Raw genomic sequence first — 17185 nt, 5'->3', positions numbered from 1 at the left:
AAAAAAAAAAAAAACACCACTGACGAATTTACCACTCTACGGCATAGTAACAACCCACCAGTGGAGAGAAAAAAAAAAGGAACAACTTGGAGATACATATATAGGGGACATGTAACGCCTTATTCAACATGATGCGTTTTTTTTTTTTTTTGAGGAGGAAAAGTACCCCTTGAAATGGCGCTCCACAAATTCATTCTGGTCACAAAAAAGAATCAGAAAAGTTCGCTCCCCCAAATGTGGGCCAAAGGTAACGTGAAGTGTTTAGTTTATTCCTCCATGGGGCAGATCATCCCGGTGCAAAAAAAAAAAAAAAAAAAAAAAAAATTATACAAACATGCAAAAAGGCAAACGTTCAAACACCCGTTTGTGTATAACACCACGGTACAACCCCCCTGCAGGAAAAACAAAAAATGTGACTCGACACATTTGCGCATGTCCGCAACGCAGGTCACGTAGAGGCAGGCTAACACTTATACCACATGCGAGGGGTCTCCCCGCACACATATCTGCCACCACAATCGGATCATACGTAAATACCAACGCGCATGTGTCTCCTCCCCTTCTGTTCACTTCAATCATCCAGAGTTTTCAAAATTTTATGACTTCTTCTTCCTTCCCCTTTTAAATGAAACGAAAGAATGCGACTCGCCAATTCGCTCAACTGTTTGTAGTTAAGTAGGCACCCTCATGTTGTGTGAAAGCAAAAGGAGTTTTTTCCCTCCATCGACCTAGCCTTTTTTCCCTCCCTCGACCTAGCCTTTTTTCCCTCCCTCGACCTAGCCTTTTTTCCCTCCTTCGACCTAGCCTTTTATCCCTCCATCGACCTAGCCTTTTTTCCCTCCTTCGACCTAGCCTTTTATCCCTCCTTCGACCTTGCCTTTTTTCCTTCCCTCGACCTATCCTTTTTCCCCGCACGTCATTACGTTCTCTCCAAATAGGGCCCTAAACCATGGAAGAATATTCCGTCAGTGCAGATCCACAGCTGACTGAGGTCCACCTGAATAGGAAGCTGCCAAGTAACAGCGCGAAAAAGGAGAGCCCCAAGTGGGGAGCAATTGAGAAAAATTGAAAATGTGAGAAAAGGAGGGAAAAACTGGAAACAACTAATCAAATTGATCAAAACTGATCACAACTTATAACAGTTGGTTGGGAAAAAATTTACCAAATAAACCAAACGACCGAAACGAAACGGTAGCACACATTGCCCCCCCCCCACACACACACGTCTCATTTGGTCGATATCCCTCATCTTATCTCCATGCCATTTGTTCCTATCCCTAATACCCACTACTTTACATGCACTTCCCATTTTTGCATTTTCTTTCCCCCTCTCCCTCCCTCGAAGACGAAACGCTGTACCGCCTCCAACAGTACGTCGTGCCTGAGCTATCCCCCAAGGACTACAAAGGATGCGGAGGAAAAGTATGCGTCGTCGGGGGTAGCGAAGTATACAGTGGCGCCCCCTTTCTATCAGCCATGAGCGCCTTAAAACTCGGAGCTGATTTATCCTTCGTCATAACAGCACAGGAAAATGGAATCCCCCTCAAGTGCTACAGCCCAGAACTAATTGTCTACCCATATTTATGCAGCCAAAAGTCAAACATAAACAATATCCCAGGGGAAGAATTAAAAAAAGGAGAATTAAAAAAATGCACGGAATATTTGGTCAGTCGAATTGACTGTTGTGTGTTCGGGCCAGGTCTTGGGTCCATCGATGAAGTGACCAAAGACTGTCTTAGCTATGTAATGAAAAAAATGATAAAAAAAAATATTTTCCTAATTCTCGACGCCGACATTATTGAATTTGTTTTAACATGTAGGGATATATTTTATTTAATACAAAATTATCAGCATTGTTTATTTACGCCAAATAAGAATGAGTTCAAGAAAATGATTTTTCTTCTCACGGAGGATTCCCAAAATTTGAAGTTTGAGGACTTGATGACCACAGACAAAATTGTTCAGCAGGGTCATAAGTTGATGCGGATGTTTGACGGTCCCAAAATACTGATAAAGGGTTTTTACGACGTGTTTATTTCCAGGGATTTTTTTTTCGTTTCCTCCGTTGAGGACCCCTGTTTGAAGAGGCCTGCGGGGCTGGGCGACGTGCTGGTGAGCGACCGCGCTGTGGCTGCCGCGCGGTTAGCACATACACACGAGTGCACATACAAACGAGCGCCTATATATACACGTCTGCACGCATGTCTGCACTAACGTCTGCACGCACGTCTGCACTCACGCGTACACTCGCTACCCACCTGCAGACCGGACTGCTGGCCGTTTTCCTCGCCTGGGCAGGGAAGAAGAAGGATAAGTTTTCTCCAACGCTGAAGGAGGCGTTCCACGTGGACTCCATCGACGCACAGAACGAATGCCTGGACGCGCTCTCCGCCTTTTGCGGCAGCTTCTTCTTAAAATATTTGTGCAGAGAGGAATTTAAAAAGTACCACCGGGGGCTCCTCGCTTCGGATGTTATAAAAGGAATTCCCCACCACTTCCACTTCCTGTACGATGGGGGACACGAGCCATCCCTCCTCGACCATCAGCCTCGATTTCCTGACTAACGCTCGCAATCGACCCTCTACATATCGTCTCACATGTCCACGCGTCCAAATGCACATCTCTACGTACCGCTTTATATACATCGCTTCACTTAGCTATAAAACCCCCCTTGCATAAATCAAAAATGGTGTAATGGCACACCAGGTGCGTGGTGTGCACTGTGTTTGGGGGGCACTCGGAATGCCTCCATTATGCTCATCGCTTTTTTTTTAAAAACCACATATGCGAAGGAGCGTCGTTTTCGCCAAATGGACATACACACACTGGGGGATTGAAGAGGGCCGCCAAGGGGACGACCACGAAGTTGATATGTTGAAAACAAAAAAGGAAATTCAAAATGGGAAAAAGGGAGCAGTGCGCGGAGAGGCAAATCTGCATCGTGCCGACGTGGCATCGTGGCAATGCAGCAAATAAGCAAAGAAGCAACGAAGCAAAGAAGCAAAATCGATGCGTAGCAAAACGGTGCGCACGGCAACAAAAACGCTCCGCGAATCACGGCCGAAAAACGAAAAAAAGAAAATGAGCCATGGCGGAGGGGCGCAGGGACGCGCAGGGGCGCGCAGCGCGACGGAATGGCAAACGGGAAAAAATAACAAAAGGGAACACACCACGGTGTGGACCAAACATGTGCGCGCAAAAGGGGAAGCAACAACTGGTCGCGAAGCGGAACAGGAGCAGCAAGCGGTACGGCAAAACGAGGGCGTCACGGCAGAACGAAGGCTTCACGGGGGTGCTAAACGGAGACCATCATAAACGATTTGGCACCTCTGAACAAAATTGCGCGCTGTGGGCATCATATTTGCACCTACCCCTGAGGGTTACCCAAAGAATTACCCATACGGCTACCCACACGGTTACCAACACGGTTACCCCTGAGGGCTACCCCTAACTGACTATGTGGAAGTCCATCAAGTCCTCCAGCGAATGGGAGTTCTGACTGAGCGTCTCCTCCTTCTCCTTTTCGTTGTACCACTTGGGAAAGGTGTAGTGCTCGTACTGCATGGAATTATATTCAGTCGACCTCGTCATCGATATGGTGTTGTCCCCCTTCGAAATGACTTCCATAGAACCCCCAATAGGGATGGTTTGAAAGCGTATAGACAAATTTAGGAGCAATTTCTTCCAGTTTTTTGGAAGCTTCTTCGAGTTACGCAAAAAAAGAGCTCGCTTGTATCTATTGTACGTAGATGCATACAGCTTCTTCTGTTGGTACATATGCTTGACGTAATTTTTATCAATGTCACTATAAAACAGATTCATATTTTTGGAGAAAAGGGAATGAAAACTGTCCGTGTACTCATGTGCGTTTTCATCCGTGGGGGGATAAAAATACTCCTTGAGGTCCTCCAAGTCATCCGTTTCGTTTTCCTCCTCATTGTCGTTCTTAATGGCATACTTTTTGAGGATTTCCATTTTTCTTTTCTCGAACGGTAGGATCGAATTACGTAACGTGTGCAACCCGACCCCCAACAGGGCTGCTTCTAACTCATCTCTAGGTTGCATAAACTCTTCAGCTGATAATCGGAACGTCCCCCAGTGAACCCCGATGGCCGTTTCTGCCTTTATGTCCCTCCATATCTTTACCGATTCCCAAGGATGCACATGATGATATTTCAAAGAGTTATTCGGTTCGTACGCTCCAATAGCAATTGCGGCTAAGTGGAATGGGCCATGCAAACGTCCGATTTTTTTAAACTCTTCAAAATTTTCTTTCAAGTAAGCTGTGTCCCCAGAGAAATAAAAACGATGCTTTGGACCCTTCAATATTAAAGACCCCCACAGAGTGTGATTAATATCACTAAGATTATCCTTCCTACCTGACCAGTGCAATGTAGGAGCAAAAATTATCTTATATTTAAACACTTGCTTTTCTGCATTTTTACTATTCCAAATACCATCCTTACATTGAAATTGCTTGTGAGAAATCCAGCAAGAAACCCATCTTTCATCACCCCAGGAGAGCTCAAAAATTTTGGCTGCCTTACAACCTTCTCTCAAAAAAAAGCTAGCTGTACCTTCTGGTACATACCACAAGACATGCTGGAATTTTTTTAACTTGCATAATATTCGAACGTCTTCCTCCATAATGTGATCATTATGATTATGCGAAACGAACACTGCATGTAAATCATCAGGTAGGTTCGATATGTTACATGGCGACCTTGTTATCCTTTCTCCTAACCCTCCCATAATTTTTACATTTATCCAATTTATTAACGATCTGGTTATTCCCTTCAAACTTAGCAACTCAATTTTAAAAACGGGATCTACTAATATTTTGAACCCATCTACTACAACCAATCCGGTAGCATGACCTAACCACGTGTAGTGAATACCATAAAAATTTGGTTCCTTCACGTCATTCTTTTTAAAAAAATGTGTATATATATCTGGCCTCTGTACAAATCGAGGAGACAAAACAGGCATTTCCTTTTTCAAAGTTACCTTATCTACCTTCTGTGCCATTCGATGATTTTTAAACCAAGTGAATAAAAATGCGTAAAATTTTGCATTTTCAATAATTTTTTCCACATCTTCTTGTGTGATGACATCCCATGGGTAAATATACTCCTTGTCGATTTTTATCGCTTTTGTTAAGCTATGTGGGGAGATGGCTTGCTTTAGAAAGCTCCTGAAATAAACGTAGCATTCTGTGGACAGTGCTCTTTGATGAAGGGAATAATTCAAACTGGTTTGTCTTAAATACTTCATGTTTTCCGAATACACGCTTAAAAAATTGTTGTCTATAATTTCCGTTCCTGCGACATTCTTCAAACGTATTGTGTTGTCGCTCTTCCTGTTGGGGATGTAAATAAACTCGTCGTCCTCAAAGGGGAAATTCTCACTATCTCCGTTTCTGCTGAAGTATGGCTTCACGGACGACCCCCCTTTTCTCCCACTACTCGTAAAACCGTTTTCGCCATAGCGGTCCCCATCGGTTGCGCCTTCCTTCACCTCCTGCAGATTGCTAATTCCCTTCCTTACGATGTACAGCACTAGGAAAAACGCAAAAATCGATATGATATTTCCATCGCGCCAGTCCTTCTTCTTCGTTGACTTCTCACTCAGGAATGGCAAAAAAAAGGATTTTTTCCTTTTCTTTTTTTTCGCGTATCTTTTATGGACCCCCTCCATGGAGTTGACATCCCTCATTTGGGAATCTCCATCTCCATCGTCCAAACTAGACACCCCATACGATCGAGTTTCCCCGCCTTGTCCTTCGTCGTTACGTACCTCTGCGCTTCGCGATTCTCCGAGTTGCACTTCACCCCTCTGTTCACAACCCGGCGCGCACCCGCCTTCTCCTCTCAGCTCGCTCGACATCATATTTCCCTTCTGCCATGTGAACATCTCCCCCTGGCCTTAAGTAACATGCTGGCTACGCCGTCCGTCGGAGCTGCAACCAGAAAACCGCTTCGTCTCAACGAGTGCGGGTTTATCGAAATGGGAATTGGGCTCTGCTCGCCGATGTACCCCCTTCACTTATCCACGTACGTTCCTCGCTTAGTACAGACAAGGGAAAAAATATAACTCTCTTCGCCTTTGACCTTTTGAGCGCAATTTCTCATCTCTACATTTTAAAACTGAAATTTTGTTTTCTTCCCGTTGGTCGATTTGCGTTGTTCACGGGGTTTGTCTCGTTTGCAGCGATCTCCTCGTTTGCCGCGTTCACCTCGTTTGCCGCGATCGCCCTATTTGCGATGCCTTTCCGGTTATGCACTTTCCGGGTATCTAAGGTAGGCGCCCACCAACGATGTATATGCAGATGGACGAGCGCACGACGCACGAGTGGACCAGTGGACGAGTGGATGAGTGGGCCAATCGCCAAATGTACGTAAATACGCTTAAACGTGCGAACGTACTCACCGCGTAGGAACGTCGTTGCAGTTGGGCATCCTTCTTTTTTCAGTGGCAGAGCTGCGTGTCATAACGGCAATTAATTCATATCTGATTCACCGGACAAAGGCAAACTTTTCCTCGTGCGCGTCGAACAGGAAAAGCAGTTTCTACTATCCTTTACTTTGCGTAACAATTTTTTCATTGCCACGGCAATTTAGTTATTTCTTTTTCGTATTAATCGATCTGATTTTTTTTTTTTTTTTTTTTAACCTCTCCTACACGCTCGTAAATTTAAGAACAGTTGCGAAAAAAAAAATAATTTACAAAATTAATTTACAAAAATAATTTACAAAATTAATTTACAAAATTAATATACAACATTAATATAGAACATTAATTTACAAAATTAATTTACATAATGGGCGCTAAACGAAGTGGTTAAAAGCTAAAATTCCAAGAGCGCTTCCAAAATCGGTTTCAAAAGCGGGTTAAAATAAAAATACCCCTGCGAACATCTCTAAAAAGAGGATTTAAATGTAAAGAGTTAAAAAGTGCAGATTTAAGCGCAAAGATTTAAACGCAAAGATTTAAACGCACAAATTTAAATGCACAAATTTAAATGTAGAAATTTAAAAAATTCAGATTAAGCGAAAACGCGGTGGGTTACACGTTGCTTGCTTGGGGTAGAACGTTTCCGCGGAGTGGAGGAATCACAAGCAAATTTTGCAAAGGGCCAAAATAGATATATCTACATAATAGTTGCGGCCGGGGGAAGGGCGCAAAAACCGTGGGAGAAAAACGAATGTAGCAAAATTCAAGGAGCGCAGAACGAATGGGAAGGAACTGCTCTTTTTCAGGCGACTTAAAATAATTACGCCCTCCCGCTTCACAACATACTTCCGTACTTGCACGAACACATGAATTGCATGTATACGTACACATTTGTGCCATTCCACAAAGGTAAGAGCGCGCGAAAGGTTCTTTTTAGTCAAACGGCAAGGTGACATAGCTACCCCCAAAGCATGGCACCAATTTTCTGCATTTCCAAAGTGGTGTTAATTTTACATCTGTACTATGTAAGAGACACTGCTGAGAAAAGCACGGATTGTGCAAGTTTTAAAAGGGGGAGAAAAATTTTTTTTTTAAATTTATTTGTTGTGTAGCACTCTTATTGGTGGAAGTTTATACTGGAAAAAAAAAAAAATTCAAATTCAAATAATTTTTCATTTTAAAAATAAAAATACTTTTTGAGGAAGTTCCCTATAATTCACGTCTTCACCCCCCAGGTTAATTCTTCTATCATGTTAAGGTTATGAAAATATGTGAAGCGCTCTCTTCATATTTGCCAAAAACTCGAATTATGCTAAAAGGGCGCTTTTACTCTCTCACCCATTTGTGTTCCACCATTAGAATTCACCCCCCGCCCGAACGTAGTTGTAATAATTCTCCAATTCGTCGACATTTTTCTGATAACTCTCCTCCGTCGTAACCTGGAGCATTTTTTCCATTTGTTCTATTTTCTCCTCGCACGATTTTACCTTACGGTTAAGGCAGTTTTTGTCCTTCTCGAGAATTGCCAACCGGTTTGCTAAAAAAAAAAAAAGGGGGAAATAAGGTCAAAGCAGTGGCTACACGGTGGTTCGCATCGGTGTAGGCGTGCCATGTTATTGATCTGTCTCCAAAATGGGTACATAAACGCATAAACGCGTAAACACATAAACGCATAAACGCATAACCACATTTGGAGAACCCCCCTCTATGCCTATGTACACTGCGCTGAAGCTGTTTCTCCCGCGCCGCTCCCACTTGGCGCCCACCTTCAACATCCTGACACATTTGGGAATATATTTCCAAAACGGATTTCTCTTCGAAAGTCATCACTCTTTTGAAATTGATAAGGAGGTCCTCGTGTTCCGAAAAGTAACTCAAATGTTTAGTAAACCCATTTGTTAGTCTTTTAAATATGTGGTGTATTATGCACAGAACGTTCTGAACAAAAGGGAAATTAAAAAAAAAAAAAAAAAAAAACTCAGCTAGCCATTTTTTAGCTAGCTGCTGACTTTTTTTTTTTAAGTTATAACGCAGTTGTAAAATCTTGTGGTATCTTTACACTGTGTGGTGTAGACCATTTAGCAAAGATAAACCCTTTCCTCATGTGTGCATATGTTTAGCGACACGGTTCACACTGCACATGCTCGAAATTGGCACTACTTATGCTCACCTCCCATTTTGCAGACGCTGCCAAAGCATCCTTCTTCTCCCTTGCCATTTCGGCCTGGACGAGTACCCAAATTTCTAGCAAAATGTGGAATATCTGTTTATTTGTTTTCACATGCGTTTTGATTAACTTCAAGCAGGAATCTCTTTCCACCCACTGTAGGAGAACATTTAATGCCTGAGATGGGTCGAAGTGGTTGGGGGGGAATTTGTGTTACGCGTTAGGGGTGTCCACTAGGGGAAAGAGAAATGCATTCCTCCGTATATATCTACATATGCACATATACAGTTGCGTTTTCTTCTGCACACACGTCGAAACGTCCCTCCGCTTGCAAACAAACGTACCGCAGTTTTAAGGCGAGCGTCAACCCCCCTAACTACTTTGAGGAAATGCACCAAGTAAACTCCTTGGGCGAATTTTTTAAAATCATATAAATTGTTCAACAGAGACATATTTAAAAAGCGTAGAAAGAGTAAGCAGAAGACGTGATTCTCGAGGAGGAACTTTTTATTTTGTAACTCGTTCACTATTACATAATTAACGAAATGGAGGGAAATATTCTTCTTCACCTTCTGTTCCGTCTTCTCCTTCTCATTATTTATGTTCATTTGCGCGAACGTGTAGAGTATACCAAAATAGTACAGTTTCAATAAATCACACTCTTCCTTCTTCTTTACATTTTCAACTTTTTCACGCTGATCAATTTGGAGGTATAGCTCTTCCACATGCTTGATAAACACTTCCTTAAAGTATTCCCTGCACACGTCTTCATTATGTAAACACAGGAAAAATAAAGCTTCCACATTTTTGAGGTACAGATAATTGTCCTGCCCTTCTGCATCCTTTTCGTTACTATGGATGCGACTCACGAGGGGTATCAACTTTTCTGCAATTTTTTTCTTCCCCATGGTGGATGTGCAATGGCAGCTACTTATCGCGTTAACGATATCGAAGCATAACAGGTGCAGCATTTTTTTTTCATCTGCCGGTGGAAGGAGTGGGAAGAGAACAATAATGGAAGTGAAGGACATATTGGAGACGTGACTCAGTGTAAAAACAATCATGCACACAATGCACACGTTTTAGCCGCACCTGGAAGGGGACAACTACAGTGGACTAAAAAGCTGAGAATCAGATCCAAAATGTTACAAATCAGTTTTTCCGCTTCTATCCTCATTTGGGGGGTTTGACGAAACATCCACAATGAGTTGGAAGAGCAACAGGAATGTGAACAGCTCCCTATAAATTTACAGCTCCCGCTGTCTTCGCACCCTGTGGAAGTTACGGACTCGTCCCAATTCAACACAACTTGCAGTACATTTCGCAGGGCACAGAAAAAGGAGCCGAGAAAGTGACCAAACGGATCATCTTTCTCCAGTACACGGTTGCAAAGGTTAGCCGACCGAACAAGGCAATCCACATGCTCAATTAATTTGATCATATTTTGGAAAAATAGAACTTCATCAATATCAGAAACATCGTCAGTATGATGACAAAATGGGGGAAAATCAGAGGAACTCCTTCCCCCCTCTATGATGTACGAAAATAATCTTAACAAGTCAGCACAAGACTGATCGAAGTCTCCTTTTGTAATTTTATGGTGCACTATTTCTACTAAAGAGTTAACAAATTGGAGGTCACTCTTGGAGGTATATATTCTCAGCTGTTTCAAATTTCGCTTAGCTATTTTTATTACTACCTGAATGAGGAAGCTGTTTTTACAAGAGACATCCCTCTGGAGTAGTGCCTCCGACGTGGTAAACTTATTTATGATTCCGCATTTTATGATATCTTTATCAAATTCTTTTCTCTCCGTTAATAAAACAAAACTGTGGATGATGTCCTCGTCGGCTTGTTCGTTTTGGCCATATGCATTGGTTAGAATTTCAGCAATCCTCCCATAAGATATGATCGTGCAGTACAAGCGCGCCAAGCAGTTCCTCTCGATCAGCCTGAGAAGGGGGTAAAGCAGTCAAACAAAGGGCATAAGCAGGGGAAAATTACTTCCACGGGTCGCTACGCAAAAGGAATCGATGCGCCTCTTTGATACGCTTTTACAGTACGCTTCTTTTGCAGCGCTCCAAAGTTACCTCAGCGCGGACACGAGGAACATGTTCAGATATTTCACAATAGACACCACCAAACGGGGTTCCTCTTCTGAACTGCTACTTTGCAGCTCCCCTGTTTGCAGCTCCCCTGTTCGCATCTCTCCTGTTCGCATCTCCCCTGATTGCAGCTCTCCCTCCTGGTGCCTCTCCTTCAAATGTCTGACCAACTCGTGCAGGCATAGAAAATATCGCCTGACCTGCTTTACGTATAGCCCATCCTCGGCTCTCTTAGCCTTCACAAAAGAAGCAGACGCATTTTTAAAATGGAACAACAAAATCTGTGCACAAAATTTGTCATTCGTATGCTCCTTAAAATTCCGTATAAGTAATGTTAACAAATTATTTAAACTCTCCAACTCGATGCATGTAAAAAATTTGCGCGTTTCATAAAATTTAAAAAGAAAATGTATTATTTGTTCCTGCACATGTTCAGGTATCCCTTTGACTTTTTCCCCCCAGACAAGTTCGCAAATTTGGTTAAAAGTCACTTCGCGAGAAGTGGACGAATTGGAACTTGGTCCCCTCATGGGTAGAAGCTACACGTGGAGGAGTGGAGGAGTGGAGGAATGGAGGAATGAAGGAATTATGTTTTACTCCAGGAGCATCTTTTTTTTTGGGAGTTTCCCTATCTACTGCTTCTCTCCCCATGGGCATAGCTTCACTTGTGAAAGGACGCACATTGGAACACAGCTCTCTCCCCTTTTGTCCAACCTTCACAAAATGGATATGATACTAATCAGTTTAAGATGTTTTCCCCAGTCGCTCCTTCCCCAAAGGGTCAATAAAAAGGTCTTTACGGTTTGGAGCACGTGTGCGCTGTTTTTTATGTGCAACATAAGGGGGGAAAAAAAAAAAAGTGACACAATGGACATAACAGTGAGCACAAGCTGATTAACCATAATATAACATTCGAACGGACTAATTAACGTTTTCTTTTCTTTTTTTTTTTAACTCATCTAACGGGTGAACCGATGCGCAAACGTTCTATGCGTTAAAGACGAATAGGGGAAGACAAAAAGTGGGGGAATTACTGACTCATTTTTTTTGCGAAAAAAATTGGCCCTTTTTGGCCCACCTCTTCCTATTCTGCTCACTGTGTTCTCCGTCCATCTCCACGCTCCCCCCAAATGGCCAGCAAAATGAAAATAACCTTCCCCCCCTGAGCGAACCGAACATGAGCGCTTTACCCCGCAGTAAAACGTGCAGTGTGCGTCGAATTCGCAACATGGGTGAGCCCGATGAGCATCTGTGTGAGGGCCTGCACCAGTCACCCCCATATAAAAGAAGCAAAACGGCAGAGTGTCACCATTCCGTAGGGACGAACAAATGGGAAAGAAGCTCCACCAGTGAGGTGCAGATAAAAGGACGTCTCTCCTCCGAAAGGGAACACATAGACAAGGAACCACCCCCCAAAGATGACCCCACAAGTGAATCTCCCCCGAGTTGCCCAGACCCACAGAATTCCTCCAAGGAGGAAACGCAAATTAAGAAATACAGCATCGATTTTGATGCCTTCAATGAGAGCATATTCGACGTGAGAATTGAGCTCGGTGAGAGAGACCCAGGGGACGGCCCCGAATTTGAATGCACATCAGAGGACACGGAGGGGGGCAGAGAGGAGGACAGAGAGGGTGCTCCTTACCAGGATGACGAAGATGACCAAACCGAGCGCAGGAGAGATAACCTCAGAAGAAGCAACCATACGGGGAACAGAGACTACCATGAGAAAAAAGGGAACACACGCAAATCATCGATGCACTTCTACAACAGCAGTGAGAACTCCTCGCACAGCTCCCTAGACGTAAACGAAATTTTACAAACAAGGACCAACGAACGAGTGGAAAAAAAAAACAGAAACACGTACATCCTGCAACACAAGGAGAGAATTAGGGAAAAGAAAAATGAAAAAAAAAACAGAAAAAATAATAGCAGTCATAGTAGCAATTTAAAGAATAACTTTTTAAAGATTAGCAAAACGACAAAGGACAATGTGAAGAGGGCCAGCATCGCCACTGTCATGCTCGAAAATCTGTCTAACCGGGACCCCAACAGCGACTTCGGAAGCGACGTTAGCAGTGGTATCAGCGAAAATAGTGATCTGAGCGAAAATCACTACAGAGATGGCACAGACAATTTGAATTAATCACAGAAAGCGCCTCCCCGGATGTACTAAAGAAAGCTTTTCCTACCCTCCACAGGAACTAGCCTTAAATAGGGCCCCATCACAATGATGGCGAATTTGACAAAAAAAAAAAAAGAGACCATTTCGCGCTTTTCTTAGTATCTCTTTTGTTTTCCACCATTTTGAATATCTCCCCTTTTTTTCCCCCCCCTTTTTTGCATGCTCAACTTCTACACGTTTAACCTTCATCTAACTAGCCAACCCTACTACACTGCCTTTTTACATTACCATGTGCTCTCCTGAATGCATAAAAATGAAAAGGCAAAACGGAAGGGTTCCCCCTTTTGGAATTAACCGCCGCATGGGTGTAACTAAAAAATTTCGTAAGAGCCACGTTAATGTGCTTTTGAGGGGACTCCCTTTTTTTCTGTCCACAATCATCACATTGGAGAGGAAGTTTACCCAAAAAAAAATAATTGTCATGTGTGGGGGCGGAGAAGGAGGAATATCTGGCAATGTTATTATGCCTTTCCAAGTTATTTTTTTTTTTTCCCTCCTCGGTGTGTCACTGCGTAGCCCTCGCACCGGTTTTTTTTTTTTTTTTCTTTTTCTCAGAAAGGAAAGCATTTCACTTTGCACTTCTTCTCACAAGTAGAATACCAAAAAGAGCATTCCCTTTTTTACGCGTCTATGTGTAGGAGAGGAGGGACTGGCCAGCGTTGGGGCACGTACCTCCACCCAAATGTGGAGCACCTAAAAGGGAATCCTCATCTGCACAAAGAGAGCTATCCCCCTACACGCACAAAAAACGTACACTCTCTGCTTCCTATCCCCACAAGCGCACACCATCCATCACATTCGTGACAAAATGACCGCGCAAAAGGAAGAATCGTTAAAGATAAGCAACGTGTATCTGCATCGAGATGACCAGCTGGAACTCATAAAGGAGTTAGAGAATGTCCTTATTAGGGGAGTATTCACATGTGGCCACAGCATAAATATTTTCCTAAAAGGGAAAGAAGGAAGCACAAGCAATACGTTTATTCAGTTGGACAGCACACCACTTTCGAGTGCATCTTACAGCGGAAAGAGCTACTTGAATATATCCTGCAGTGACATAAACGATTGTGAATTTTTAACTAGCGATTTTGTTTTGTATGCCCTGCGCAAGAGAGGAAGAACTCCCCATGGCGGATCCCCGCAACATGGAGACCATTTCGGTCACAACAACAAGGGGAGTGTTCTCCAGAGGAGGGATATAAAATCCACGATGGTGCATCGTGGGAGGGTGGCTACATGGCGCTGCCCCCTACAAAGTGAGAGTTCCCTGCCAAAAGGGCAGACCGCCATAACCCCCCTCAAGGAAACTGCACAAAATGCAGAAAATGCGCAAAATGCGCAAAACTACGCCAAATGGCTGCCCGTCAACACGAAGAAAATTTTTCTGGGGGAATTTCAATTTTACGGAGTGGACGAGGAAAATAAAATTTTCACATGGCACACTGATGTCCATTCGAAAGACAAAATAATTTACAACTACCAAACAAAATTTGTTAATTATATAAACCCTTTGGATAAAATAAAAATTGTTAATGTATCATGCGGACAAAGTCACGCGCTCTTTTTGTCCGAAAATAAAAACTGCTATGCGATGGGCAGTAATGACAGTTACCAAGTATGTGCACAAAAAAAAGAAAAAAAAAAAATTGTTTTTTTTCCTCCCCCCAACTGATCAGATTGGATGAAGATTCCAACAAAAAGGTAAAATTTATTGCTGCTGGATATTCACACAACTTAATTTGTACTTACCAGAATGAGGTGTACGGGTGGGGGAATAACTTGCACGGACAGCTATTTCTGGAGGACCCCTTTGTAAAAGGGCCTACACTTATATTTGACCCGAAACAATGGCACAAATTTATGGTAAAAAAGAAGAAGCTTAAAAGGGTCAACAAAACGGTCACCAATAGTTACACGCGGGCGGCCCCATTTACTCACCATGTCGCCATCCAAAGTGGAAGTAGCAACCCCGAGTGCGACGGCCAGGATGATAACCCCTCGCAGATATGCAACCGGGAACAGCCTCCCCCACAGGAGTACCCTCAAACGGACAAATTTACAAAATATATCGAGCTTATCAAAAGGGATAATCAAGCGTATAAGAAAACGAAAAAATGGAGAAACAAAAACCAATTCAAAGTTACAAAATTATGTTGCGGATTTTCCTTCTCCTGCCTCCTTTTGAAGAACCAAAACTGCTACGTCGTGGGGAAGACCAACCCCTCACTTGCTAGGAAAACGGAAAAGATAGACAACCTTCTCAGGATAAATAAAAAAAAAAAATCGATGACATTTTTTGTAATTTTTTTAACATCATCCTTGTGGATAATTTAAAGATAGAGAAAATTTCTCCCCAAATTATTCACCCCTCTTCCGATAGGGACATTTTTCTCCACTTGAACTTCCCCCTTAAGGATTCCCTCAACTGCAGGGTTGGGCTTAACCACAGGGATGGGGCGAATTTGGGTAGTTGCTCCTCACTGGGTTGCGGCTTCTCCGATTGCCAACATGAAGAAACCCCCGAGAGGCTGCATCTCTACCTAAGCTATGACAATGGAAGCGACGAGGAGGGGGTCCGCCAACAGGACAAAAATGAAGATAAGGATGACACGACCCTTTCTGGAAGTACCCACCCGTTTGACATATCTGCACACACACTATGGGAAAAAAAAAAAATATTGGACATCTTGCCAATTTTACCAAAGCCAAATGGAAAAAAAACTATTCCTCAACTTATACAATGAGCATTTCTGCATTCAGTACAATCAGTGCAGCATCATGCTTAGTGCCTACAACGGACAGGTGTTGCATCTCTCCCCCGACAACTGCGCACTCATGAAGAATATAAAATTAAAAATTAAAATTAAGAAGGCACCCATCCAAATCGAGTCCGACAACGTCTACGTGCTTTTCCATTTCACCGATGAGTACAAAAATGAGGTTTTCAAATATAGCAAAGGCAGCCTCAGGCGAGGTGGAAATTATATTTACACAAAGGTTCCTTCCATCCTGGAGGGGGACATTCCAGAAGGGGGGGGAGGTGGAACAGCAGGGAAATACAACGGCGATGAGGTCAATAGTGCCGTCTCCGATGGGGGAAATTCCAACACACGTGACGAGAGCGACGTCCCCATCAGCTGTATTGACGCCCCCACTGGCGAAGACACAACAATCAACACTCACCGCTTCACCAAATGCAATGTGCACTACTCACTGGGTCATAACTTCTACGCCGCCTCCCTTCCCATCACAATCATAAAACCGGATATCCTCAATATCACCCCCAATTTTGTTCACATACACGACAATAGGCCTATCCGAATAAACATGCTCCACCTCTCTAGCAGCTTCGAACATATTTATGTCACTCTGGGTAACCCCTGTCTACCCATTATACGCTCGAAGGCTTACTACGACTACGAACAGGGCAACTTCTTTTTCTCTGTCCCTCCAATCCCTACAGGGGTCTTCCAAAGGGCTCAGCTGGGTAACACAAAAAAGAGGGGGCAACAAAATTAGGGGATTGTCACAATCGCTGGAAAGTAGTGCGCTCACTTGGACACACCGCTCTTCGCAGAGATTTGTTTCTCCATTTTTACAATCATTTTTATTTTCATTTAGTCCATTTTCCAATATTAAAAATGCTTCTCGCCCTCCTTCAGGTTTCATAACATTCCACGTATTCGTTTCGTACAACAATGTAGAATACAGCCAGAACGAAGTTATCCTCACCATCTCAAATGTTAACCCGGAGGCAAGCATGGATAACACAAATGGGGGCAGTGCCGAGGAGGAAGAATAAAATGGGGAAGCACCCTAAACCTAACCCCTGAATATGCCATTTGTTCATATGACTTTTTCCCCCTTCTCACGAAGATATAAATAATAACGCACACAATGTTAAGCGGCATCAGAAATGGGAAAATACCCAACGGCGTAATTTCCTTTCCTTGTGCACAGTTGGACCCCCCCCTCCTCCTTTTTTTCGCATTTCTGTGCAGGCCCAAGATCTCGTATGCAACAACTGCAACGTTTATCCATTTTTCATTTTAACATGTACACATATATACATACCATGACGGGGTGACTCCAAAATGTGCGCCTGGTTAGCTGTACGGACCATCCCCGCGTTCCGTAACCTTTTGCGGGATTGTCCTTCTGCTTGCCATTTTTACTTCATTTTATTTTATTATTTTTTTTTTTTTGCTAATACGCATGACATATGTGTTTGGTTTAAATATGTACATTATGGAAGAAGATGAAAAAAAAAAAAAG

General features: G+C 43.1%; 5 protein-coding genes across 5 annotated transcripts; 3 read left to right on the top strand and 2 right to left on the bottom strand.

Annotated features, from left to right (window-relative positions):
- Nucleotides 1-38: 38 nt before the first annotated feature.
- PCYB_094950 (carbohydrate kinase) lies at nucleotides 39-2564 on the top strand (the record flags this gene model as incomplete). Its single annotated transcript, XM_004222610.1, has 6 exons — nucleotides 39-247; nucleotides 399-479; nucleotides 517-541; nucleotides 939-1016; nucleotides 1346-2112; nucleotides 2265-2564. Exons 4-6 carry the CDS (start codon nucleotides 950-952, stop codon nucleotides 2562-2564), a joined length of 1134 nt encoding a protein of 377 aa, XP_004222658.1. The 5' UTR covers nucleotides 39-247; nucleotides 399-479; nucleotides 517-541; nucleotides 939-949.
- Nucleotides 2565-3447: 883 nt separating this feature from the next.
- Nucleotides 3448-5889, bottom strand: PCYB_094940 (hypothetical protein; the record flags this gene model as incomplete). Its single annotated transcript, XM_004222609.1, has 2 exons — nucleotides 3448-4959; nucleotides 5008-5889. 2 exons carry the CDS (start codon nucleotides 5887-5889, stop codon nucleotides 3448-3450), a joined length of 2394 nt encoding a protein of 797 aa, XP_004222657.1.
- Nucleotides 5890-7808: 1919 nt separating this feature from the next.
- On the bottom strand, nucleotides 7809-11255 carry PCYB_094930 (hypothetical protein; the record flags this gene model as incomplete). Its single annotated transcript, XM_004222608.1, has 6 exons — nucleotides 7809-7990; nucleotides 8220-8391; nucleotides 8624-8797; nucleotides 8965-9602; nucleotides 9713-10572; nucleotides 10711-11255. The coding sequence occupies 6 exons, from the start codon at nucleotides 11253-11255 to the stop codon at nucleotides 7809-7811; spliced, it is 2571 nt and encodes an 856-aa protein (XP_004222656.1).
- An 888-nt stretch (nucleotides 11256-12143) lies between these two features.
- PCYB_094920 (hypothetical protein) lies at nucleotides 12144-12871 on the top strand (the record flags this gene model as incomplete). Its single annotated transcript, XM_004222607.1, has 2 exons — nucleotides 12144-12155; nucleotides 12188-12871. The coding sequence occupies 2 exons, from the start codon at nucleotides 12144-12146 to the stop codon at nucleotides 12869-12871; spliced, it is 696 nt and encodes a 231-aa protein (XP_004222655.1).
- An 847-nt stretch (nucleotides 12872-13718) lies between these two features.
- On the top strand, nucleotides 13719-16712 carry PCYB_094910 (hypothetical protein; the record flags this gene model as incomplete). Its single annotated transcript, XM_004222606.1, has 4 exons — nucleotides 13719-14476; nucleotides 14587-15244; nucleotides 15689-16397; nucleotides 16573-16712. 2 exons carry the CDS (start codon nucleotides 13719-13721, stop codon nucleotides 15242-15244), a joined length of 1416 nt encoding a protein of 471 aa, XP_004222654.1. The 3' UTR covers nucleotides 15689-16397; nucleotides 16573-16712.
- Between the last annotated feature and the right edge of the window lie 473 nt (nucleotides 16713-17185).

Source organism: Plasmodium cynomolgi, chromosome 9 (genome assembly GCF_000321355.1).
Source record: "Plasmodium cynomolgi strain B DNA, chromosome 9, whole genome shotgun sequence".
Lineage (NCBI taxonomy): Eukaryota > Apicomplexa > Aconoidasida > Haemosporida > Plasmodiidae > Plasmodium > Plasmodium cynomolgi.
Note: the sequence above shows the minus strand (reverse complement) of the source record. Positions and strands in the feature narration are given on the sequence as shown.